This window comes from Rhinopithecus bieti, unplaced genomic scaffold (assembly GCF_001698545.2).
Source record: "Rhinopithecus bieti isolate Rb0 unplaced genomic scaffold, ASM169854v2 scaffold_5341, whole genome shotgun sequence".
NCBI classification, from domain to species: domain Eukaryota; kingdom Metazoa; phylum Chordata; class Mammalia; order Primates; family Cercopithecidae; genus Rhinopithecus; species Rhinopithecus bieti.
The window spans coordinates 1,319,090-1,343,458 of record NW_016804835.1 but is presented as its reverse complement, the minus strand read 5'-3'; the positions used below and the strand labels follow the sequence as shown (position 1 = coordinate 1,343,458).

Genomic DNA, 24,369 nt, shown 5'->3' with positions numbered 1-24,369 from the left:
GAGAATCACTTGAGCCCAGGCAGTCCAGCCATGATTGTGCCACTGCACTCTGGCCTGGGTGACAGAGTGAGACCCCATTTCAAAAAAAAAAAAAAGACTCTCATGCTACGTGAGATGGGAAAGTGTTAGCAGGTTTGAATACAGGAGTGATGTGGTATGATTTATATTTTACAAAGATTACTTTGACTTCTGTATTTAGAATGATGGTTGTGGTGGTGGAGGGCAGTGATAGAGTGCTTCTAGTTTGTTTGCTGTTGTGCTAATTCAGGAATGCTGATGGTAGCTTGGACCATTGTGGTAGTGATGGAGGTAGTGAAAAGAGTGGTTAGATTCTGAATATAATTTGGAGGTACAAGGAATAGAATTTGCTGATGTATTGAACATACTGTGTGAGAGAAGAGAATAAAGGATGGCTTTCAGGTTTTGGCCTGAGTTCACTGAAAAATGAAGTTTCTGTTTACTGAGATTTGAGAGTGGGTTTTTCATAATGAGTTTGAGATGTTTAGTAGACATTTGGATGTGAGCCTTAAATTTAGTGGAGCAGTTTGGAGATTCTTATTTTCCAGCATATATATAGCATTTAAAACCTATATATGAATATATATAAGAAATGAATATATATAAGAATGAATATATATAAGAAATGCAAGAAGTTGTTGTTTTAAAGTGAAGATTCTGGGACCCTACTCATAGATCTAGGGTGGGTACCAGGAATTTGCAAGATATTCACATTAAATCGTTCACACTTTGAGGAATAAGAGTTTATTGGTATGTGCAAGTCTCAAGGCAGGTGTAGATTTCTAAAGTAAGATCATTCATTACCCTGTGTTTAACCTTCCCCATTGGGAGCTATTTTCTCTCTTGATCCCATTGAGAAACACTAAATTTTGTTGGAAGCTGCAAAGCAAAAAGTAGGAAAGGTGACCTTAATGATAATATGGTTGTGGCTGAAGTAAGATATTTGCTTTATTTAGCATTTTTCCCCTTATTTGACAGCAATAGCTGGGATGAACATGTATTTGAATTAGTGCTACCTAAAGCTTGTATGGTTGGACATGTGGACTTCAAATTCGTTTTGAACTCAAACATCACCAATATTCCACAGATACAAGTGACACTGCTGAAAAATAAAGCTCCAGGATTAGGGAAAGTCAATGGTAAGAATGGATCAAAATTTATTGTTGAAGATATTATTTTGTGGTTGATTTCTGAAAACTAATTTTCAACTTGGCTAAGTTTCGTGTCCCTTTCTGCCCGTTATTGCCATTTGCCTGCTCTACTTTTTGTGATTTTATTTAGAAAAGTAATTCAGAGAATATTTCAAAACTTTTCAGTAACCCTGTAATGTTCAGAATTGCATAAACTTGAATCATATAATTGTGTTTTTTTGGAAGTGGAATTAGTTCCTGTGTAAATTAGTTTGACTTTTAGCATTACTAGCTTTATGTATTTCTTTTCCTAGGAGAAGACTTGATTGTGAATAGAACTGTTATGGAAGTTACTTTCAAGGTTATTAGTGAAGCCAGCCTTTCATGTAATAAAAATACGCTCATTTTTACTTAGCTTTCTTACAAGTTCAGAATTTGTTGTACTGAGTTATTAAAGTAGATTATACACGTTTAGCATGGTTAGAAACTAGCTGTTACTACTCAGTGTTTTCTCCTTAATAAGTTAGTTTAAGGGGCTGGAGATAATTTCATGGTAAAATGGCAACTTAACTCCAGTTTGAAACATTGAAACTTGAAAATTTTCCTTTTTGAAAAAGTACGCATACATCTGGCACTGCATACATCTGGCACTCTCTATCTGTGGGTTTCACATCCCAGCAGTCTGCCAACCTCAGAAACAACCAATCATGGATTGAAAATATTTTTTGGGGGGTTGGGAAATAAAAAAAACAATACAATAAGAAAATATACAGATAAAAAGTAATATTAGACCACATATGGTGGCTCATGCCTCTAATCCCAGCATTTTGAGAGGCCAAGGCAGGAGGATCACTTTAGCCCAGGAATTTGAGACCAGCCTGGGCAGTGTAGCAAGACCACATGGCTGCAAAATTAAAAAAAAAAAAAAATTAGACCCGGGCGCGGTGGCTCAAGCCTGTAATCCCAGCACTTTGGGAGGCCGAGACGGGCGGATCACGAGGTCAGGAGATCGAGACCATCCTGGCTAACATGATGAAACCCCGTCTCTACTAAAAAAATACAAAAAATTAGCCGGGCGAGGTGGCGGGCGCCTGTAGTCCCACCTACTCGGGAGGCTGAGGCAGGAGAATGGCGTGAACCCGGGAGGCGGAGCTTGCAGTGAGCTGAGATCTGGCCACTGCACTCCAGCCTGGGCGACAAAGCAAGACTCTGTCTCAAAAAAAAAAAAAAAAAAAAATTAGCTGGGTGTGGTGGTGCGCACCTATGGCACTACTCAGATGGCAGTACTCAAGAGGCCGAGGCAGGAGGATCACTTGAGCCCAGGATTTGGAGGTTACAGTCAGCTATGACTGTACCACTGCACTCCAGCCTAGGTGACAGAGTGAGATGTTGTCTGAAATAAATAAATAGTATTTGCATGGCATTCACATTGTATTAGGTTTTATTAGTAAACTACAGATGATTGAAAGTATACAGGAGGATATGAATAAGATTATATACAAATATTATGCCATTTTATATAAGGGACTTGAACATCTGTGGGTTTTGGCATCTGGGGGGGTCCTGGAACTAATTCCCTACAATCCCGAGGAGCGGATGACTGTATGTGTGTCTGTGTATTTATGTGAGTTTATGTGTATATGGGTGTGTTCGTATGTGTGCAATCTTTTGACAGATTTTGAATTAATTGGGTAGAGGACTCAGGATTTAGTAGTTTTAAAGCTCTGCAAGTGCTTGTACTATGCAGCCTAGGGTAAGAAATTTTAGTTTAGGTGCCTGCAGATTGTTTCTTGAGGTAAATATTTTATTACTGTTAAAAGAGAGAGGAATGTATAAAACAATTGAATCAAAATTTTCCTCCAACCATTTTAAAGCATCTGTGATGAAAATCACACAAGTTCCCAAGTTAACAGGAAATTTTAGATTTTTTAGGCACATAAATCATTGATATTAAAGAAAATTAAGTTTACTAATATTTTTATCCTCTAGAAACAGCAGTAGATAGGCAGATCACCTTTCCTTTGTCTCCAGCTCTTAACATTGAAGTGGAACAAAATGGGAAACCGTCCCTGGTTGATTTGAATGAAGAAATGCAGCACATGGATGTAGAGGAATCACAGTGTGAGTTAAATTATAGAGCTGTTGTCCATGACAGTAAAAGGAGTAGTGATCTGAATGCAACATGTCGGGCAAGATTTCCTTATGGCTTGCAAAAACTTGGTTTCAAGAACACAATTAAAAAATAACCTATAATTCTGCTTTGGCAATATGCTTTAACTTTCAGCTCATCTTTTGTGAACACAGCTGCGCTAATACTTGCATTCTTGGTTTTTAATATCTTGGGATTTGAAATCAAGTCGTGATTTATAATTTTTTGAAAATAAAGGTGAATTGGAAAATAATATGGGAATGGAAAGCAACATAACAAATAATTGATTATAGTTCCTTAGCATGATAATTCTTATTTTAACACATTCTAAGTATGGTAATTTTTGTGGTGGTATTATATGTAAATGGGATGATATTTGCTTATTAAATATTACATTTTAAATAAATGAATTTAAAAGAAAATATATATTTTCTTTTAGGTCTTAGATTATGTCCATTTTTGGAGGATCATAAAGAAGACATTCTATGTGGGCCAGTATGGCTTGCTAGTGGCCTTGATCTATCAGGGCATGCTGGGATGTTGACGTTAACAAGCCCCAAACTTGTTAAAGGTGAAGTAATGTATTTTACAAAAGCAGAATTAATAATACCACAGTTGTAAAAAAAATTTAAAAAACCTGATCTCAAAAAAATAAGATTGTTTTCTTTGGGACTTTCATTTGAAATTTCATCAGTTGGCTGGTAGCTGAGGTCATTTCCTGTCATAAGTAACTGTATGGTTATCTGATCCCACTTTTTGTGTCTTAGAGGTCTCAGTGCTTTTTGAAAAAAACATTGAAGAAATGACTACAGGATGACTTAGTGTGATGTAACAGCTCTTTTGAGTAAGCAGACATTATGTTCTGCCATTTTTACCCTTTCTATCACATCAGAGTCTTATCTCTTCAGAGTTTTATTATATATTATTACAGTATCTTCCCTTAAAAGAGGTTTTCTTGGCTTGTTTTTGTTTTTTTGAGACAGTCTCATTCTGTCACCCAGGCTGGAGTGTAGTGGCGCGATCTTTGCTTGCTGCAACCTCTGCCTCCCAGGTTCAAGTGATTCTCTTGCCTCAGCCTCCCAAGTAGCAGGGATTACACCCAGCTAATTTTTGTATTTTTTTGTAGAGACGGGGTTTCACCATGTTGGCCAAGCTGGTCTGAAACTCCTGACCTCAAGTCATCTGCCCACCTTGGCCTCCCAAAGTGTTGGGATTACAGGCGTGAGCCACTGCCACTGGCCAAGAGAGGTTTTTGTTTTGTTTTTTTGAGACAGAGTCTCACTCTGTCACCCAGGTTGGAATGCAGTGCTGTGATCTCAGCTTGCTGCAACACCTGCCTCCCAGGCTCAAGCAGCTCTCGTGCCTCAGCCTCCTGAGTAGCTGGGCCTACAGGCGTGTGCCACAATGCCTGATTAATTTTTTGTAGTATCAGTGGAGACGGGGTTTTATCGTGCTGCCCAGCGTGGTCTCGAACTCTTGAGCTCAGCCAATCTGCCTGCCTGGGTCCCCCAAAGTGTTAGGATTGCAGACGTGAGCCACTGCTCCAGGCCGAAAGAGGATTTTTATTAGAAGAGCTTTGACAGTGTCATATACAATGATTTGAGTGTCATAAACAAATGCAGATTATAATGAATGTTTTAAAATAATGGGCTATCATGTTGATAATAAATAGAAATATCAGTAGTAGGACGTTTTCGGCTTTTGTATCCTGGGGATGAATTTAAAAAAACGACACAAAAATGACTAGTTCAGTTGTTAAAGAAATTTGGGGTGGGGTGGGATGTAGCGATCCTTCTCCAACCCAAGAAAATAGCTGAGCATCTATATGGCAACTATTTACATTTGTGTACGTTTGCTTCCTAATGTTTGTCCACATTCACACATAACCGTTTAATTGCAGACATAGTACAGGTCAAGTATCCTTTATCTGAAATGCTTGGGACCAGAAGTGTCTCAGATTTCAGATTTTTTTTCTGGTTTTGGAATATTTGTGGTATACTTGTAATATTTGTATTACAAGTACAAACTATGAAATGTTCCAATGAGCATTTCCTTTTAGCATCATATCGGCTTTCAAAGAGTTTTGCATTTTGGATTTTCAGATTAGGGATACTCAGCCTGTATATATGCAGGTTTTGTGTTTTCTTATTGTCATTAGGTTTTCGAGATGTTATGTGTTAGGTTTCATGTGAACAAAAAGTAATAAAATCTCAAATTATTTAGATTATAAGTTTTGTTCAATGAGAGTGTGAATCTTAAATTTTTATGTGAAAATAGAAATATTGGTGTTTTTAAAAATTTTTTATTTTTTAGAGACACAGTCTCCCTGTGTTGTCCAGGCTGGTCTCCAACTCCTAGGCTTAAGGGGTCCTCCTACCTTGGCCTCCCAAAGTGCTAGGATTACAGGTGTGAGCCACCACATCTGGCCAAAAGTACCGATTTTGACAAAATGGAGTGTAGAATTACATGACACGTATTTGGAAAGCCTCAGTACTGTTAAAAATATTAATTTTCTTAGAGTATACTAAGATTTTTTTCCATAAAATTCTCCCCAACGTCTTTGAAACTGAACAAGGTAAGTGCTAAGTTTTTATGGAAGAGTAAAGGGGTAACATTGGCCAAAGAAATTTTGAAACAGAATGTCAGATACCACAACACAGAGAATAGTACAGTAGTGTTAAGAAAAATGTAACGGTGTAGTGCTAGCACAGCAGGCAGGTAGCTAAGTAGAGTGATAGCATTTATAATCTTGAAAAGATTTAATACCTAGTAATGCAGCAACAGACTGATAGTTTGCAGGCAGATGTAGTAATTTGATGATAATTAAGAAATGTATTTTATATATAGATTGTATAGTATCCCAGTTTAGTTAATATAAAACACGTACTAGTGATAATAATTACTTGAATGCTTTCTTTGTGCCAAGCACAATTAAGAGTGGTTTAGTTAACTCTGAGGTAGGAACTATTAGTATCATTTTACATTAAAAAACTGAGCCACAGAGAGGATAATTTGTCACGTGCCTAATAAATGGCAGATCCTTTATCCAAACCCAGGTAGTAACTCTAAAGCCTGCATGCACATTTTTAGCCACCAGTACTGTAATGCTATGTGTGTATATGCACATATATATGGATGTGTGTACATGTATGCACAAGAAGACTGGATGGATATACATTCTGTAATTATCTGGATGATAGCTTAATGACAGTTTTGTGTGTGTGTGTTTGTGTGTGTGTAGTTTACAACATTTTTACCATTAAAATGAATAAGATTGGGGGAAAAAACATGCCAAATGTTTATCTCAGTTAGTCAAAGATAATGGTTTTATACTATTCATATCATTTCTTTGTTCATTGTTTTTTGCTGACAGCATGTGCAGGTGGTTCAACTTTCTTCTGCTCAACCAGTGTAATTTGAAAGTTCTGGCCTACTGTACTTTTTGTGGAGTTAGTTGTTGATCTTGTTCTATGAAGATGAAAAACAGTGGAATTTATTGGTGATTCAGTTATTTTCCCCATTCTACTCCACTTCTCTAGGTATGGCAGGAGGAAAATATCGTTCGTTTTTAATCCATGTCAAGGCAGTGAATGAAAGAGGAACAGAAGAGATTTGTAATGGTGGAATACGTCCTGTAGTAAGGCTTCCATCCCTAAAACACCAGAGTAACAAGGGTTACTCACTTGCTTCACTTTTGGCTAAAGTTGCAGCAGGCAAGGTATGAAACTGTCATTTTGAACAATAACAATACTGTTGTAAACATTGTGGATCGGATTTAATACACTGTTAAAAGTAGTATGACCCTTCAGTGATGTTTTACTATACACTTGATTTGTTTGTATTTTTTCTTTGGCGTGACTTAAATATATTTGGAAAGAGAAATGTTTTGAATTAACTTTATTATTTTATTTTACTTTGTAGTTTTGAGATGGGGTCTCACTCTTTCCCCCAGGCTGGAATGCAGTGGCGCACACTCGGCTCACTGCAACCTCTGCCTCCCACGTTCAAGCCATCCTCCCACCTTAGCCTCCCTAGTAGCTGAGATCACAGGCATGTGCCACCACGCCCAGCTAATTTTTGTATTTGTAGTAGAGACGGGGTTTCACCATGTTGGCCAGTCTGGTCTTGACTCCTAACCTCAGGTGATCTGCCCACCTTGGCCTCCCAAAGTGCTGGGGTTACAGGCGTGAGCCACCGCACCCAGCCTGAATTAACTTTAGGCAAATTACCTAGCTTTTATAATGTGTACTGAATAGAGAGTAATTGTTAGCAGATATTTCCCTTTATGATTATTTTAGACCATAATATTTATTTTTTTTGGTATGAGAGTTTCTTCATATGCCCTCTATTGGCAACTCACAATCTTGTTTTTGGTGAATATTTGGGAGCATACAGAAAGAAGTTGGGGAATAATTTTAAGATAGGTTCTAATCCTCATGGTTGATTTTCTGAAAGTAGCTGTGAACGGTGCAGCTCTTTACAATTGACTTATCTTGGATTTCCTGGAACTCAGGAAGGAGGTTTTGTTTATCATCATTATTCATAAGGTATCATACTGATACTGATCAGTAATACCAATCATCTTACATATATATAGGTCTTCCAGTTTTTCAAGGACCTCTGTGTACTTTATCTGATGTAATCTTCGTTATAACTCTGAGGTAGGCATAACAGGTTCTGTTATCTCCCTTTTTTAAATATTGAAAGTAAGTGAACCTTAGCAATTGGGGAGCCTGACATATCTCACGTAGTTATTTTATTATTTATTATTATTATTATTATTATTTTTGAGACAGAATCTTGCTCTGTTGCCCAGGCTGGAGTGCAGCGATGTGATCTCAGCTTACTGCAGCCTCCACCCCCTGAGTTCAAGTGATTCTCTTGACTCAGCCTCCCAGGTAGCTGGGATTAAAGGCACTTGCCACCATGCTTGGCTAACTTTTGTATTTTTTGGTAGAGACGGGGTTTCACTGTGTTCGTCAGACTGTTCTCGAACTCCTGAGCTCAAGTGATCTGTCTACTTTGGCCTCCCAAAGCGCTGGGATTACAGGCCTGAGCCACCGCACTCAGCGGGAATTGGACTTAGGACTTTGGTTTTATCATCTGTAATCATTGGGTTATTGCCTTTAAAATAGTGGCTGTGTCTTTCTTTTTTTCCCCCTATTGTAATTCTGGAGAAAATTAGTCGTTTACTGAATATGAGGGTAAAAGCTATCATTTTAATTTGAGATTTATGTTTTGATGGCCACAGTTCAATTATTTTCCTTTATTTTATAACTTTAATGGTAAATGATTTTTAGTTTAGTTTTTTTTTTGAATTTTATTATTATTTGTAATGTTTAGGAAAAATCATCTAATGTTAAGAATGAAAATACAAGTGGCACCCGTAAATCTGAAAACCTCCGGGGCTGTGATTTACTTCAAGAGGTCTCTGTCACCATTCGAAGATTTAAGAAAACATCAATTTCTAAGGAAAGGTAATTTCATCGCATTATCTTGCTATTCTTATAGTAATGAAAGTGCAAAACAGCAACACACACATAGACACACAAATATAAAAGTCTTTTACCTGAAAATTTTTGTTTGTTCATTTTTCTTAAATAATTATAATCTTGATGAGAGTATGAGTTGTCTTTATACTTCATTGGTTTGTCTCTTGTGTCTGCACAGTGCTTGTTATGTAGCAGGAGTGGATAATAGATATTAATTTGACATGCACTCGTCAGGCAAGGGAGCGTGTACCTGTAGTCCCAGCTACTCAAGACGTGGGGGTAGGAGAATCACTTGAACCCAGGAGTTTGAGTCCAGTCTGGACAACAGAGAGACACCCAATTTCTGGAGGAAAAAAAAACAAAACAAAAAGAAATTATACACATTCCTTGTTATATTACAACACATTATTGTAAATGTAATTTTTTAAATTTTTTTCTACAGATGAAATACTTGACATATAGCTATTAATTGTTTTTAAATGTACTTGCGATGTTCATGATTTAAAATGAAACATTGCATTACCAGCCAGGTTGTGATAGCTTTAGTTGTTCTGTTTTGGTCGGTAATGTGTTTATATTTTCTTTTTTTGTAGAGTGCAACGATGTGCCATGTTACAGTTTTCAGAATTTCATGAGAAGCTTCTTAACACTCTTTGCAGAAAAACAGATGATGGCCAGATCACAGAACATGCCCAGAGCCTTGTGTTGGATACTCTCTGTTGGTTAGCTGGAGTTCATTCAAATGGACCTGGAAGGTTAATAATTAAAATTTTGTTTACCACTGTTGATTGCCTTTTGGATGTTGTGATTGAAAATACAAGATGAGTCTAAATGTCTGCTATTGTTTTGCAGCTCAAAGGAAGGAAATGAGAGCTTACTTTCAAAAACACGAAAATGTCTGTCAGACATCATACGTGTTTGCTTCTTTGAGGCAGGACGAAGTATAGCCCATAAGTGTGCCCGATTTCTAGCCTTGTGCATTAGGTTGGTATGTTTTTAAGTTGAAAGCATACTTTTTAGGTACACCTGCAATTTAGTGGGTGATACCTTGTTTATAGTGTAATTTGATCCTTGTTTAATGTATGTGTAATTTAAGAGAATTTCAAAAGTTGATGAAGATTGTTGATAATCTTAGCAAGAATTTTGGGTTCTTAGGTGAAAGTGTCATGTTAAATAAGGGTATTTAACTTTAAAAAAATTTTTTTTTGAGATGGAGTCTCACTCTGTTGACCAGGCTGGAGTGCAGTGACGCTATCTCGGCTCACTGCAAGCTCTGCCTCCCGGGTTCATGCCATTCTCCGACCCCAGCCTCCCGAGTAGCTGGGACTACAGGCGGCCCACCACCATGCCCGGCTAATTTTTTTTTGTATTTTTAGTAGAGATGGGGTTTCACCATTTTAACCAGGATGGTCTTGATCTCCTGACCTTGTGATCTGCCCGCCTCAGCCTCCCAAAGTGCTGGGATTACAGGTGTGAGCCACCGTGCCTAGCCTATTTAACTTTTAAGAAAAGAAGTCTGCTGAGCTTCTCTGCCTATTGGTAGCAGTTTGGAGAATTTGGCAAGGGAACTCTTACACCCCTTTCACTCCTGTTTTCCTTGGTTGTCTTTTCTTGCCCTAAAGTGTTTTCTCTGTTATGTAACAATCTTACCGACTTTTTTTTGTAGCATTGTGCAAACCCCTTTTTTCTAAACCCTGAAACAAATTAGAACAGTCTGCCCTGGTCCCCAGGGAATATGTCCCAAGACCCCTCCCCTCCCCAGTGGATACCTGAAACTGTAGATAGTACTGAGCCATATATATGGTATTTTTTTTTCCTATATGTACATACCTGCAGTAAACTTTAATTTATAAACTAGGCATAGTAAGAGATTAACAATAGCTACTAATAAAATAGAACAGTTATAATAATATACTATGATAAAAGTTATATGAATGTGGTCTCTCAAAATATCTTATTGTACTGTACTCACCTGTGTTTGAACTGTACTTGACCATGTATAACTGAAACCGTAGAAATTGAAACTGCATATACGGGTTGTTAATGTTTAAAGGTTCCTACTTGCTGCTGTATCTAGGAAGTGTCTAAGAGCTAATGGTCAGTATTGACTGTTGTAAAGATAATGGTTTAATGCATAAGAAAAAATTTACGGTGATCCTTAGTATGATCAGTCCCTGTTATCTTTTGGTATTTTATAGAGCTAAGATTTTTAAGTACCACACCAGGTTTAGGGTACAATTTAGACCTTGAGTAATGTCTTTACAATTTTTCTTTTAAAAAATTTTTCAGTAATGGCAAATGTGACCCATGTCAACCAGGATTTGGATCTGTTCTATTGAAGGCTTTACTTGATAATATGTCGTTTTTACCTGCAGCAGCAACTGGTGGTATGTAAAATTAATCACAAATAGTTGTAGTCATATGGAACATCTCATATATATTACTTAGGATTATTTTGTAACTATGCTTTCTCTATTAAAGTTCACTTTTCTGTAGCTTATCTGTATTTTTTGAAGGGATCGATAGATTGTGGCTGGGTGGGCATATACTCCATCAGTAATACTCCAAGGAAAAGATTCATGGGACAGTTACATTACTATCAAGTCATCTTAATTCATAGCTATTTTTCTGTACTTCATTACAATCATTGAGTTGTTTGGTTGTTTACTGACTATAACAGATCAGATATCAGAAGCTAGAATTCCAGCATGTGCCAGGGAGGTGACATAAATAAGTAAAACGGTCCAGGTGTCATTGCACACGCATATGTTTTGTGTGATTGGTAGGAACTATGGCAAACTGGAATTTCCTAAAAGGGGCCAGTGTTGTTGTTGTTGTTGTTGTTTTAAAGCACCTGAGGACTCTGTGGAAATGCCTTTCAAGAATGAATGTAATGGGAGGTACAGAGTAGAATGATGGATACCAGAGTCTGGGAGGGTGTGAGTGGGGTTTGAAGAGAGGTTGATAAATGAGTATGAACGTATGGTTAGAAGAAATAAGTTCTAGTGTTTGATAGCAAGGTAAGGTGACTGTAATTTGTGGTATATTTCAGAATAATTAAAAGATTTGAAATATTCCCAATGCAGAGAGGTGACAGATATCCTAAATACCCTGATTTGATCATTATGCGTTGCATACATATGTCAAAACATCACATGTACCCCCTATATATGTGCAATTATTGTGTATCAAAAAAGAATGAATGTAGTTATCAAGTAGGAATTCATAAAGCAGTTCTCTAAAATACCACATATATAAGGTGGTGAAGATTTTTAAAGATGCTTACTGTTTTTGCTAGTACATAGTGTTACTATAAAGGGCTACTAATTTAGCCTTTGAAGTCAAATTTTATTTATTGATAGACATTTTTCACAATCTGTTTTATTAAAAAACAAACCATTCAGGCTGGGCACAGTGGCTCACACCTGTAATCCCAGCACTTTGGGAGGCCATGGAGGGAGGATTGCTTGAGGCCAGGAGTTTAAAAAACAACCTATTCAACAAGTACCTCAGTGAGTTATGTATTTCATAAAGATTTCATCGTTGTGTTAAGAAAAAAAAGCTTGTTCAGAGTTGTTAAAAAGTTATATCATTCTCTTAATTTAGATGAAGTGTGTTTATATTTACATGGAACGTATTGTGGCTACAACTATTAACTCTGGAATAGAACATTTTGACTCAGTTGCTCATTACAACTAGTTACGATAGTCTCTTAATGTTTAAAAGCTTCTTAAGGATGGTTTTAAAGTTAGGATGCTTAAGTTTTGGCATGTATGTAGCAGTTAATAAAAAAAGCAAAAATACACTGTCATGATAATCTTTTAAGCAATGTTGATCTGTACCTAACACATTATAGAATAATTTTATTCCCCATTCATTCACTAAAATGGGCTGTTTGAAGCTCACTGCCATCCACTATTTTTAAGAAGTTTTGTACGGAGAAACAGTATGTCGGTAAGGATGATTTGAAGGACCTGCAGTCTCCTCACTTTTTCAGCTATTTTGAAGTGTCCCTCAGAGTCATCTCACGTTATTATGCACCTAAATGCCTATGTTGACTTTATGAAACTCTTCAGAAATGTTTGAAATTTTTAGTGTAAGACTGTGCCTCAGTGTGTTGTTTATATTTTAAGTGTCCTCTTCGATCCCTCCAAGGAGTTGTCTTTGTAAATTGCCCATAAGATTTTTTTTTCCAGAAAAAGGAGTGTCTTTCTAGCAAAAGGAGGTATTCTGATAAACAGGTAATCATAAATTCTCATTATTAGAGGAAAAGGAGGAAAAAGAAACATTTATTTTGTTGTTGTTGTTTCCAGGTTCTGTCTATTGGTATTTTGTCTTACTGAATTATGTGAAAGATGAAGATCTGGCTGGATGCAGTACAGCTTGTGCATCTTTGCTTACTGCAGTGTCCAGACAGTTACAGGACAGGCTAACACCAATGGAGGCTTTACTTCAGACAAGGTATTTTAGTGTATCTAATGATTAATAGCAGGCATCTCTGAGTATGATCATGCCGTTGCAGAGAAGTATTATTTTATGTATATATGCTGAAAATAGTATTTTTCTTACAAAAATGTTTAGTTTATACCCTTTTCCACATGGTAATAGCCTGAGGTTTTATTTTCTTCTGTTTTCTCAGAAATTACTTTTTTTTTTTTTTTTTTGAGACCGAGTTTCGCTCTTGTTGCCCAGGCTGGAGTGCAATGGCGCAATCTTGGCTTACTACAATCTCTGCCTCCCGGGTTCAAGCGATTCTCCTGCCTCAGCCTCCCGAGTAGCTGGGATTAGAGACATGCGTCACCAGGCCCGGCTAATTTTGTATTTTTAGTAGAGACGGGGTTTCTACATGTTGGTCAGGCTGTTCGTGAACTCCCAACCTCAGTTGATCTGCCCACCTCGGCCTCCCAAAGTGCTGGGATTACAGGCGTGAGCCACCGTCCCCGGCCAGAAATTACTCTTTAACAGTTTGATATATCCTTATGATAATTATTCAGAGGGCTAATTTTATTTAATACTGAAAAGTGGTATCCCCTGCTAATGGAAGAAGAATATAATGTGTCTGTTTCTCTATGCACTTTATGGATGGAATTATGTGAATCACTTACTGTCCCATAACTAGTATTCTACCTGCTACTTATATTTTAAAACTTGTAACATGATGAATTAAGCAATAGCAAAAGGTTAGATTTAAGTTCTTGCCTGATTGTCTACGTTTGAAGTAGGGCGTTCCTTTATTTAGAGCAGAGATTTTAGAATTTCCTAGATTAGATGTTCTGATTTTGATGACATTTTACTCAAAGCCTTTGTACTTGAGGCTGTGTTGTAATGATTCAGGTGAGAGAATAGTGCCTGATTACCCTCGCTTCAATCTGCAGGTGGCAGTCTTAGTACCTTAGTTGCCAGCTTATTGGAATCACATATGTTGAGTTTCTGGACAGTGTCCTTTAAAGTATGGATTGCAGGGAACATAGTTGAGATTCACTGAATTTGATGGGTCAAATGTAGTCAGCATCTCCCTCTGCGCTGTTAGACTGCTTTTAAAACTAAGTAAAGGTAATTTGTTCATTAGATGGTTGAAAGGAAAATTGTTAGTGCATTATTTTATTTTTCAGATATGGATTATATAGCTCACCATTTGATCCAGTCCTCTTTGATCTGGAGATCAGTGGCTCTTCTTGTAAAAATGTTTATAACAGCAGCATTGGTGTCCAGTCAGATGAAATTGATTTATCAGATGTCCTTTCAGGTAGTGATTTCTTTTATTAAAGGAAATTCTGAATGTTGTGTCTTGGATTTAAGTTGCCATTTGACTTAATAGATTGTAGTCATGATGTTTTTTCTTTAGAAAACTAAAATTCCTTAGAACTTAACATATGAATCATTAAAATATTTGCTAGAAGTTCTTAACCTCCTCTTTCCCCCTGAAGAAAATCCCAGTATATTAAAGTCATGTTTGAAAGGGTTGTGACTTTAATTTTTTGTTTCTGTTATGCATTTCATTTCAGTGTCATTTTAATGCTTATATGAACTATTTAAAATTTGATTTATTTGTTGTAGCCTTTTCAGTTTTATTTGATGTACCTTTACTGCCTTTATAAAGTTAAAAAAATTTCCTATTTCAAAAATACAAAATTAGTAATATATACTTACTGTAATAAATAAGGATGCACAAACAAAAGATAATTTTCTGCATCTGTCACTTTCTTGAGGTAAGCTTTGTATACATTACATATATCCTTTTATACTTTCTGAAGAATGTGTTTTTTGGATGTATGCATAACACTATTTACATAATCTTTTTAAGTGCTAAAATTTGCTATCTATTTTTGTTAGATAAAACAGTGACCATTTCATTTTTTTCTTCCATCTAATTACACTTACTACAAATGTTGTTAGGAAACAAAATGTTAGAAAATTTGCAAACAGATTAATAACCAGATATAAATAAATTTTGAGGGAGAAGTTCAATTTTGTTGAAAAGTAACTTACGAGGTGTGATAAAAGCAAAATTAAAAAAATCAAATACAGAAATATAAATGAAATGTAAAATGCCTCAACCCCAACCTTTCCACCCTCTTAAGTTACTATTGTTAACTGGATGTTTAGCTATTTAAACTTGTTTGCTACCCATATTCGTTAATATAACTTCTAATGATAGATCATACTACACGTACCGGTCTGTCACTTGCTTTTTAAGTACTTATGCTGACTTGGATATATGTGTTATTGCTGTATTTGATGCCTTAGGCTTTGATTGCCTTATGCCCATCTCACCATTTTCTGTCTTCTCTATCCAAGTGACGCATCAATTAGGCCATTGCAATTTATGATTGCAACTAAGAGGAGAGACTAGAACTGGAGATACCAATGCCTTCAGTATACCAAAAGAAGCAGTTAAATCCGTCAGGGTAAAAGTGTAAGGGAAAGACTGTAAGGTTCATTCCAAGCTCTGAGGTAGTCAAGTTTGCAAATGAGTAAAGAAGACTCAGAACAAGGGATTTAGAAATCATGATATGTCTCCACTTTAATGTCTCGTCATGTTGTTCCTCATTATTAGTTTTTCTACAGCATTTGTTTTTGTTGTTCTTAATGGCATCTGTGGCACAAGACAGAAATGTGAGTGTTATTCTTGATACTTATATCTTTCTTATCTCCCACATTGAGGATACCACCATATGGCACCTATTTTTCCACCAGTGTACACAGTTGTTCCTCTCTATCCGTGGGGAATTGGTTCCAGGACTCCTCGTGGACAACAAAATCTGTAGATACTAAAGTCCCTTATAAAAAATGGTGTAGTGCAGTTTGTATATAACTTCCGCATATCCTACTGTGTGCCTTAAATTGTTTCAACATCACTTATAATACCTAATACAATGTTAATGCTACATGAGTACTTGTTACACTGTATTGTGTAGGGAATAATGACAAGAAAAAAAGGCTGTAACAGACTCAGCCATTCATTTTTTTCCCCTTTATATTTTCTGTCTGTAGTTGGTTAATCCATGGACGCCAAACCCACAGATACAGAGAGCTGACTGGATTTCGAGTTTGTTCACTCTCTTACCTCTCATGATCACAAGTTACAGTCATCTTGAACCCAGACTACAATAATAGCTTTCACAGTGGTCTTCCTACATCTGTTCTTGCCTCACTTTAGTACATTTTCCACATTGCATTGAGTGTGATCGTTCAATTACTTTACCTTTCTCCTTAGAATACTTCTCATGTCTTCCCATCTTCTGAAGTTCAGAGTTTGTAATACAGCATTGAAAATCCTAAATGATTTGGCTGTCTTTTCCTTGCCACTTTATCTTGTGTCATTGCCCCGTTTAGTCTTCTTTGGCCCTGTGATTCTCAAAGTGTGTTCTATAGACCCCCAAAGGGTTCCTGAGATCATTAAGGGGATCTATATGGTCATAACTATTTTGATGATCGTAGAATGATGTTATTTGTCTTTTGATTTCATTGACATTTTATTAATTGTGAAAAGCATGGTATTATTCACTATGCACTTGTAATAAAAACGTCAGTTTCATTTTAAAATGCCCTTGATGCAGTAAAAAATTATTAATTTTATTAAAATTTTAACCCATGAATACACATCTTTTATTCTGAGATGAGTGATACATATGCATAGAGTACTTCTGTGGCATGCCAAAGTACCATGCTTGTTTCAGGGAATTGTGCAGTTGAGTTACAAGCTGAACTACTTGCTTGATTCTTGGAATACCATTTTTATTTGCAGTAATGACTGACAGACAAACTACGCTCAGTTACACTGCGTTACTTGACAGTTGTTTTTTGAAAAGTGAATGAGAAACATATCTCCCATAGTAAGCTTGATAGCTTCCCAGTATGTGGACTTTTCTCATGGGATCTGATATTAGAGAGTAATTTTCCAATATTGGATAATGAAATGTGTCAGTATTTGGAATATTTGTATACAGTGGTGAACCAATATTTTCCAAATGATCAATGCAATGGTTTCACCATTATGCATGGGTAAAGTTCCTTAAAAGTATAAGATATATCAGCTGATCTTAATGTAACAGAGCTTGAGAAGTTCATTGGTAAGATTTCAGATACCACATTGTAACCTTTAAGAAATTACCACTTGCCAAGTTTTTGAATATGCAAGTATGTTAAAGTATTCTTTTCCCAACTACATATTTGTGTTGGGCAAGATTTTTTTTACCTACTTCTACTAAAATGACATATTACAACATGTTGAATGCAGAGGCAGGTAGGAGAATCCAAGTATCCTCTGATACTTCACATTTTTTTTTTTTTTTTTTTTGAAATGGAGTCTCGCTGTGTCGCCTGGGCTGGAGTGCAGTGGCCGGATCTCAGCTTACTGCAAGCTCCGCTGCCTCCCGGGTTCACGCCATTCTCTCGCCTCAGCCTCCCAAGTAGCTGGGACTACAGGCGCCCGCCACCTTGCCCGGCTAGTTTTTTGTATTTTTTAGTAGAGACGGGGTTTCACCATGTTAGCCAGGATGATCTTGATCTCCTGACCTCGTGATCCGCCCGTCTCGGCCTCCCAAAGTGCTGGGATTACAGGCTTGAGCCACCATGCCCGGCCTGATACTTCACATTTTAAAGAGATTTTTAAATAGGTAAAACATTGTCACTTTTTTCATCAAATTATTTTTGCTTCAGAGAACCGTTATTTTTCATCAAATTATGCTATTTTAACATTTAATGGGTTTATTAATAAATGAATTAATATTTAAATTTCACATCTTAAAATTTCTACTATGGTAAGTACCAGTAAAACAATGGAAACAAGAGCTCTTCAGGGTTCTTAATATTTTAAAGATATTTAGAGGGATCTTAGAATTGAGAACCGTTCCCTCTAGCTATATTGTTCTTTCAGTTCCTTAAATGTGCCATGTTTCTTTACTATGGGGGTTTCACTCATGTTCTTTCTGCATGGCTTTTCTCCCACTTCAAGGGAACAAATGTATAAAACTCTCTTATTCTTGCCATGAATGCCCTCATTTCATCAGAGAAGCATTTTGTTATCCCATGACTTAGTATTGATTGCCCCTTGACTTACTAGTCCTTTAAATTTCTCTTAAGTAAAACCTTGCAGCTTAAAAAAAAAGTTGCGTTAATTCCTAATAACCACTAACATAGAATATAGTCTTCATGAGGACTGGGACTTATCCTTTTACTCTTTGGTCTCCCAATTCTTGTATTGAGTAAGTGTGCAATAAGCATTTTCGGAACACGTGTCAGGCCCTATGCTGACCCCAATAAGACATTGGAAAACAAGGTTATGATAGTTTAAAACTATTTGAAGGTTATAACCAAACAAGGTTATGATAGTTTAAAACTTCAGCTGTTAATGACAGTTTTTATATCTCCCCATTCTTTTCATCTGTGAATTCTGTTTATATGAGTGCTAATTAAAAAAAAAAAAATTGGAAAGTAGTGAATATAATACTTGCCTTCCCAAACTACATACACAGTCCCTGTGAATTCATTTCTGTTCTTCCTTCCAGTCTTCTTGCTGTGGTTTTATTGGTCATATAGTTGTGGCTACATGGTTTTTTGTTTTAAAAACTACTTATGCTAGCTTAAACTATTTTTGTGACTATGAAGTAGTGTGCCTCATTCTATAAAACTGATAATATGAACAAAATACAAGAAACAATGTATAAATCTTGTTAATATTTTGAAATGATCGTCCTTTGTTTTATGTCTTATATTTATGCAGTTGACATCATAGAATGTATTCTGATTTTACATATAGCCAACAGATTAGGTGATAGCTAATGTCAGTAGCCGATTTACTACTTTTTTCACCCCATTTGAGATTGAAATCACTTGTTACTAAATGTAAGTTTCATGTTATAGGAAACTACCACTTATGTTTCTGTTAATGTGAAGGGCTATCAAGTTGCTTTTATCCAAATCTGCTTTTGTAGCAGGGAAACTGGTGTCTGCTGTTTTGTCAGTTTTCTTAATACCATGCCCATGATTCAAGCACTGTGTAAGAGTTGTGTATTTGTATGTTGTAATTAAAATTGAAGTTGCAGCTATAATTATTGTTATGACTATTGCTTTTTAAAAATTATCTTCATATATTATAAAACTTGTCTTTTGCCATTAGGAAATGGAAAGGTCAGTAGTTGCACAGCTGCTGAGGGTAGTTTCACATCTCTCACTGGACTTTTGGAAGTTGAACCTCTGCACTTTACTTGTGTGTCAACTAGTGATGGAACCAGAATAGAAAGGGATGATGCAAGTACGTTTACTGGTATATACCTTCTTTTATTATATACTTTATGCAGTAATAGAGTGATATTTATGTATTTAATTATTAGTTCTAATTATGTAATTTTCATTGCTGTTATGTTAAGTGGAAATTTATTTGTGGGAGGGACATTTGGGGGAAATATAAATTGTTTTATATTCTCTGCTAAGGCAGTTCATAGGTTTTTTTCTCCCTGTACCCACTTAGAACAGTGTCTTAAATCATTCTGTTTTTATGTGTATGCACTTTCAGAAATTTTTTAATTTGAAAATATCAAATATGGTGAAAATGGAAGAGTAAAATAGACTACATGTTTTCTACTACAGAATGATGTTTTGAGAAGGTTGATATGAGTAAAGAGGGAATACTGTTTTTCGAACTAGTTTAAAACCACCTTGAATATGTGATAAGGTACTATTTGGGTTTGTTGAATATGTGATGTTCTTGGTGTGTTAAATACCTTCACTTAAAAATTAAGTCTTTGACCATCAATCAGTGGAAACTTGTTTATTTTCTTTCTTGTTTTCTGTGTTTTTTTTTCCTCCTCACGTAGGAAGATCGGTATTTATTTAGTTACTTCTATTGCAGCATGAATAATAGACGTCTTTCAGTTAAGAAGATTGGTTTGATTTTATGTCTATATCAGTCACTGAAGGGTTTGAATATTGTCTTAATGTGATTCTTCTGTTGATGGTTTTGTGTAATTGGGTACCATCTTGGTCTCCTTAGCAGTTTTAACAAAAAGCAAAATGCTTTGCTACAAAAGTTATGAAAAATTTAATCTTAGCTGGTTTCAGAATAGCAAGAGGTTTTAAAAGGAATTTATCAGTTCTTTATTTGAGTGTCTTTTGGTTAGGAATTGCCTTATATATGCAATTGTGGAGGTAACTACTATGTGAAATTCACAGTTTATGTAGTGAATATGAGCTTTTTAGATAAAAACCTAATATTTTCTTTATATGGTGATTCTAGAAAGGTCAAAATTAATTTGTATTTGTTTTCTTGGAATATAGAGTCATTTTGTAGAAACTTTTACATTTACACTAGAATAGAAACATGCTATGACAAAATTGTGCCACTGCACTCCAGCCTGGGCAAACAGCAAGATTCCGTCTTAAAAAAAAAAAAAAAAAAAAAAATTTAAGTATCCTGGTTTGAGACAAGCCTGGTCAACATGGCGAAACCCCGTCTCTACTAAAAATACAAAACTTATGGCTGGGTGTGGTGGCAGGCACCTGTAGTCCCAGCTACTTGGGAGGCTGAGGCACAAGAATTGCTTGAACCTGGGAGGTGGAGGTTGCAGTCAACTGAGATTGTGCCACTGCACTCTAGCCTGGGTGACAGAGTGAGACTCCATCTCAAAAGAAAAGAAATTAAGTATCCTGGATTTTATTTTATTTTAAGAAAATTCATGTGTTTGCATAAGTAAAGCTTTTAGAAGGCACATAATTTTTAAAAGATAAAAGGTTAGGTTTGAAGAAGTATTTCTCCACACTCCTCACCCATTTCTCCCCCTGCAAAGCAAGCAATGGAACCGGTTTCTTGTCTTTACAGAGGTAGTCTGTGTATATATATGCCACCACCTCTTTATTTCACCCAAAATGAAACTGCCTAAAGAGAGATTTTTATTAAATGTTAAGGCAAAGTGCTGACTAGTGATTATAAGGAGCTGAAAGATGATTGTAGTCTCTCAACTTCCTGTTTACTTTTTTGAAATATGTTAATATAATACCTATGCGGAAAAGTGCAGAAAATAATTGCATAGCTCAGTTTATCATGATACACGTCGTCTATGTGATGACTGATAAGTAAAGAAAGAACATTTCCGGCACCCCAAAGGGTGTCTTCATGACCACTTCCATTTATTTCTTCCTCATTTTCTCCAGAAGCTAAACATCATCCTTTTAGAGTAGTTACTTCTTGGTTTTTGTTGATTTCTTTGAATAACCACTTAATGATGCTTTCTTGAATAGTGATTGAGTAAGGTCTGTATAACATAGAATTGCACATGTATGTATATTTGGTCTGCCTTCTTTTCAATCCTATGATTATTACATTAATCTATATCATTGCGTATAGACAGTTGGTTCTTTTTCGTTGCTGTTTAGGATTCTGTTGTCCGAATAAAACAAAATTTATGTGTCCGCTATTGCTTTGTATACTGCTGATAGACATTTGAGTTGTTTCATTGTGGAGCTAATAGTACTGATGGATATACGTTTGAATAGGAATGTAGAAGTTGATTCACTGCTTCATAGGGTATTCATATATTCAGCTTCAGTAAGTAACTAATCTTTTTGCTATTGGTTCCTATTTAAATCCTGTGGAGTCAAATACTCAGATTATTGATCTGCAAATTTGTTGAGAATTGTAGAGGGTCAAATTCTATAAATATTCCATCCATAACATAATAATGTTAACTCTGCACTTGTTGGTGAAGTGTACTCTATATATCCTTTTGGTCAAGTTTGCTAATTGTGTTCTTCAGATTCTCTATCTTTATTGGTTATTTTACCTGTTTGTTTTTTAGTTATTGAGGCCAGTATGTTAAAAAATGGTAGATTTGTTTATTTTTTGTCATCAATTTTTATACATTTTGAGACCATCATATAAATTTAGAATGGTTGTGAATTCTTGGGAATTCTTCTATCATTATGAATTATCTTTTATTATTATTTTTTGAGATTGGGTCTTGCTGTGTTGCCCAGGCTGGTCTTGGGCTCAAATGTCCCTCTTGCCCCTGTCTTGCAAGTACCTGGGATTGCAGGCACACACCACTGCACCTGGCATGAGTTATCTTTTTAAGTTTCCTATTTCTCCTAGGATTTACCTCGTCTGATGTTTACTTAGTTAACACCAGCCTTCTTTGACTGCTATTTGTATGGTATATATTTTCCATCTTTTACTCTCAACTTTTCAGTGTTTCCTTATGTTTTAGATATACTTTGTAAAAGTGGCATGTAGTTGGATTTATTAAAAATCCAGCCTGATACTTTTGTCTTTCAGTGGAAGAATTTAATTCAGTTACGTTTAATGTAATTAGTGATATATTCCTGTTTAAGTCTGCCATGATTTTTTATATGTACTGTTCTATTTCTCATTGTCCTGATGGTTGGTTGCATGCTTCTTTTTCCTCCTTTTCTGTTTTTAGGGTTTATTATATTTTTTATTGGTCAGTTTTTCCATTTTATTCTTGAACCATTCTTTTAGTAATTATATCATTGAGATCACAGTATTTACTCTGATTCCAGAAGTATATGTTTTTTCCCATAATACATAATTAATTCCCATAATCCAGAATATATAGTCTGGATTCCAGAAGTATATATGAATTCCCATAATACATTATTATAATTTTTTATATTCAGTATTCACTTGAATTTACCTCATAATTCTGTTCTCATTGCTTTTTATTCCTTTGTCTTTGAGCTTTTATCTGGTATGATTTTCTTAGGTCTGAAAATACTCTTAATATCTCTTTTGTACCTATCTACTGATGACACATTCAATTAGGTTTTTTTGGGAAAAAGTTCAAAGTTTTATGAATACTCGAATGAACAAACAGCATAGCCATTATCTAAATTCCAATATCATTGTTATTTTTTCACATTTGGCTATTCTTTTTTTCTTTGCCAAAATACTTCAAAACAGATCTAATATCTGATCATAATTACCTAAATTAATTATAATTTATTATGAAACCAGTGTTGTAATCAGTTAAAGTAACATAATCAGTTTTGCAACGTCATCTGATTTTCAATACATGATTAAACTTAATATAATAAAGAATTCTATAGGGATTCTAAGTTACTAGTTATTTTTACTAGTGATTTAAAGGTAATCTTTCCTTGTCTTTTAGCTTAGATTGTATTTGTTAGAAGCCATCTGTCAGTCTTATTATTGCTTTTTAAAGGTCGTTTCTCAAACTTTCTGAGATTGCCCTTCTCCCCTTTTTTTGCTTTCAGAATTTTTCTGTGATGTTCCTACATGTGGTTTCATTTGTGTTTATTCTGCTTCAGATTGATAGGACTTCTTGAATCTTTAGTTGATAGCTTCCTAAAGTTTTAACTGATAGCTTTCACAGCTTTAGAGAAATAGCCAGTTAACTCTTTAAATATTGCTTCTGCTCCATTTTGTCTCCTGTCTTTTTGAGCCTTCATTTTTGTATATGTTATATCTAATCATCATAACTGATAGAATTTTCAGTTGTTTTATCTCTCCTTAGTTAATTATGGATGTTTTCTTCTAATCCATCTTTTTTTATACTTGTTCTATCTTCTGCTATCTAATCATTTATGGGAAAACTACTCTCCTCCCACTTTACTGTAGTGTTGCCTCTGTAGTAAGTATCTCATATATATATGGGTCTGTTTCTGTTTCATTGGTCATTTATTTGGTCTTTTGTTAATACTGTATTGCCTTCTTTTTTTTGATACAGAGTGAGACGCTCTGTAGCCCAGGTTGAAGTGCAGTGGCTCAATCTTAGCTCACTGCAGCCTCCCCTCCTGGTCTCAAGTGATTCTCCCACCTCAGCCTCCTGATAGTTGGGATTATAGACATGCACCACCATCAGTGAATTTTTGTATGTTTAGCCTAGGTGGGGTTTTGCCATGTTGGCTCAGCTGGTCTTGAACTCCTGACCTCAAGTGATTTGCTCGCCTCAGCCTCCTGAAGTACTGGGATTACAAGCATGAGCCACTGTGTCCAGCCTCTGTTGTCTTAGTGTAGCTTTATATTAAGTGTTTATATCTGATAGTAAAAATCTAAAAATTGATTTTCTAATTTTTTTTTTTTTTTTTTTTTTTTTTGGGAGTC

General features: G+C 35.7%; 1 protein-coding gene across 1 annotated transcript in view; it reads left to right on the top strand.

Moving 5' to 3' along the window:
* The window catches only part of BIRC6 (baculoviral IAP repeat containing 6), a 265,256-nt gene that overhangs the window by 73,447 nt on the left and 167,440 nt on the right, over nt 1–24,369 (top strand). Inside the window, 11 exon segments of the mRNA XM_017870639.1 lie at nt 997–1,157; nt 3,180–3,269; nt 3,737–3,868; nt 6,837–7,015; nt 8,641–8,774; nt 9,383–9,544; nt 9,642–9,773; nt 11,079–11,176; nt 13,103–13,250; nt 14,402–14,535; nt 19,411–19,545. Coding sequence (XP_017726128.1) covers nt 997–1,157; nt 3,180–3,269; nt 3,737–3,868; nt 6,837–7,015; nt 8,641–8,774; nt 9,383–9,544; nt 9,642–9,773; nt 11,079–11,176; nt 13,103–13,250; nt 14,402–14,535; nt 19,411–19,545 — 1,505 coding nt within the window.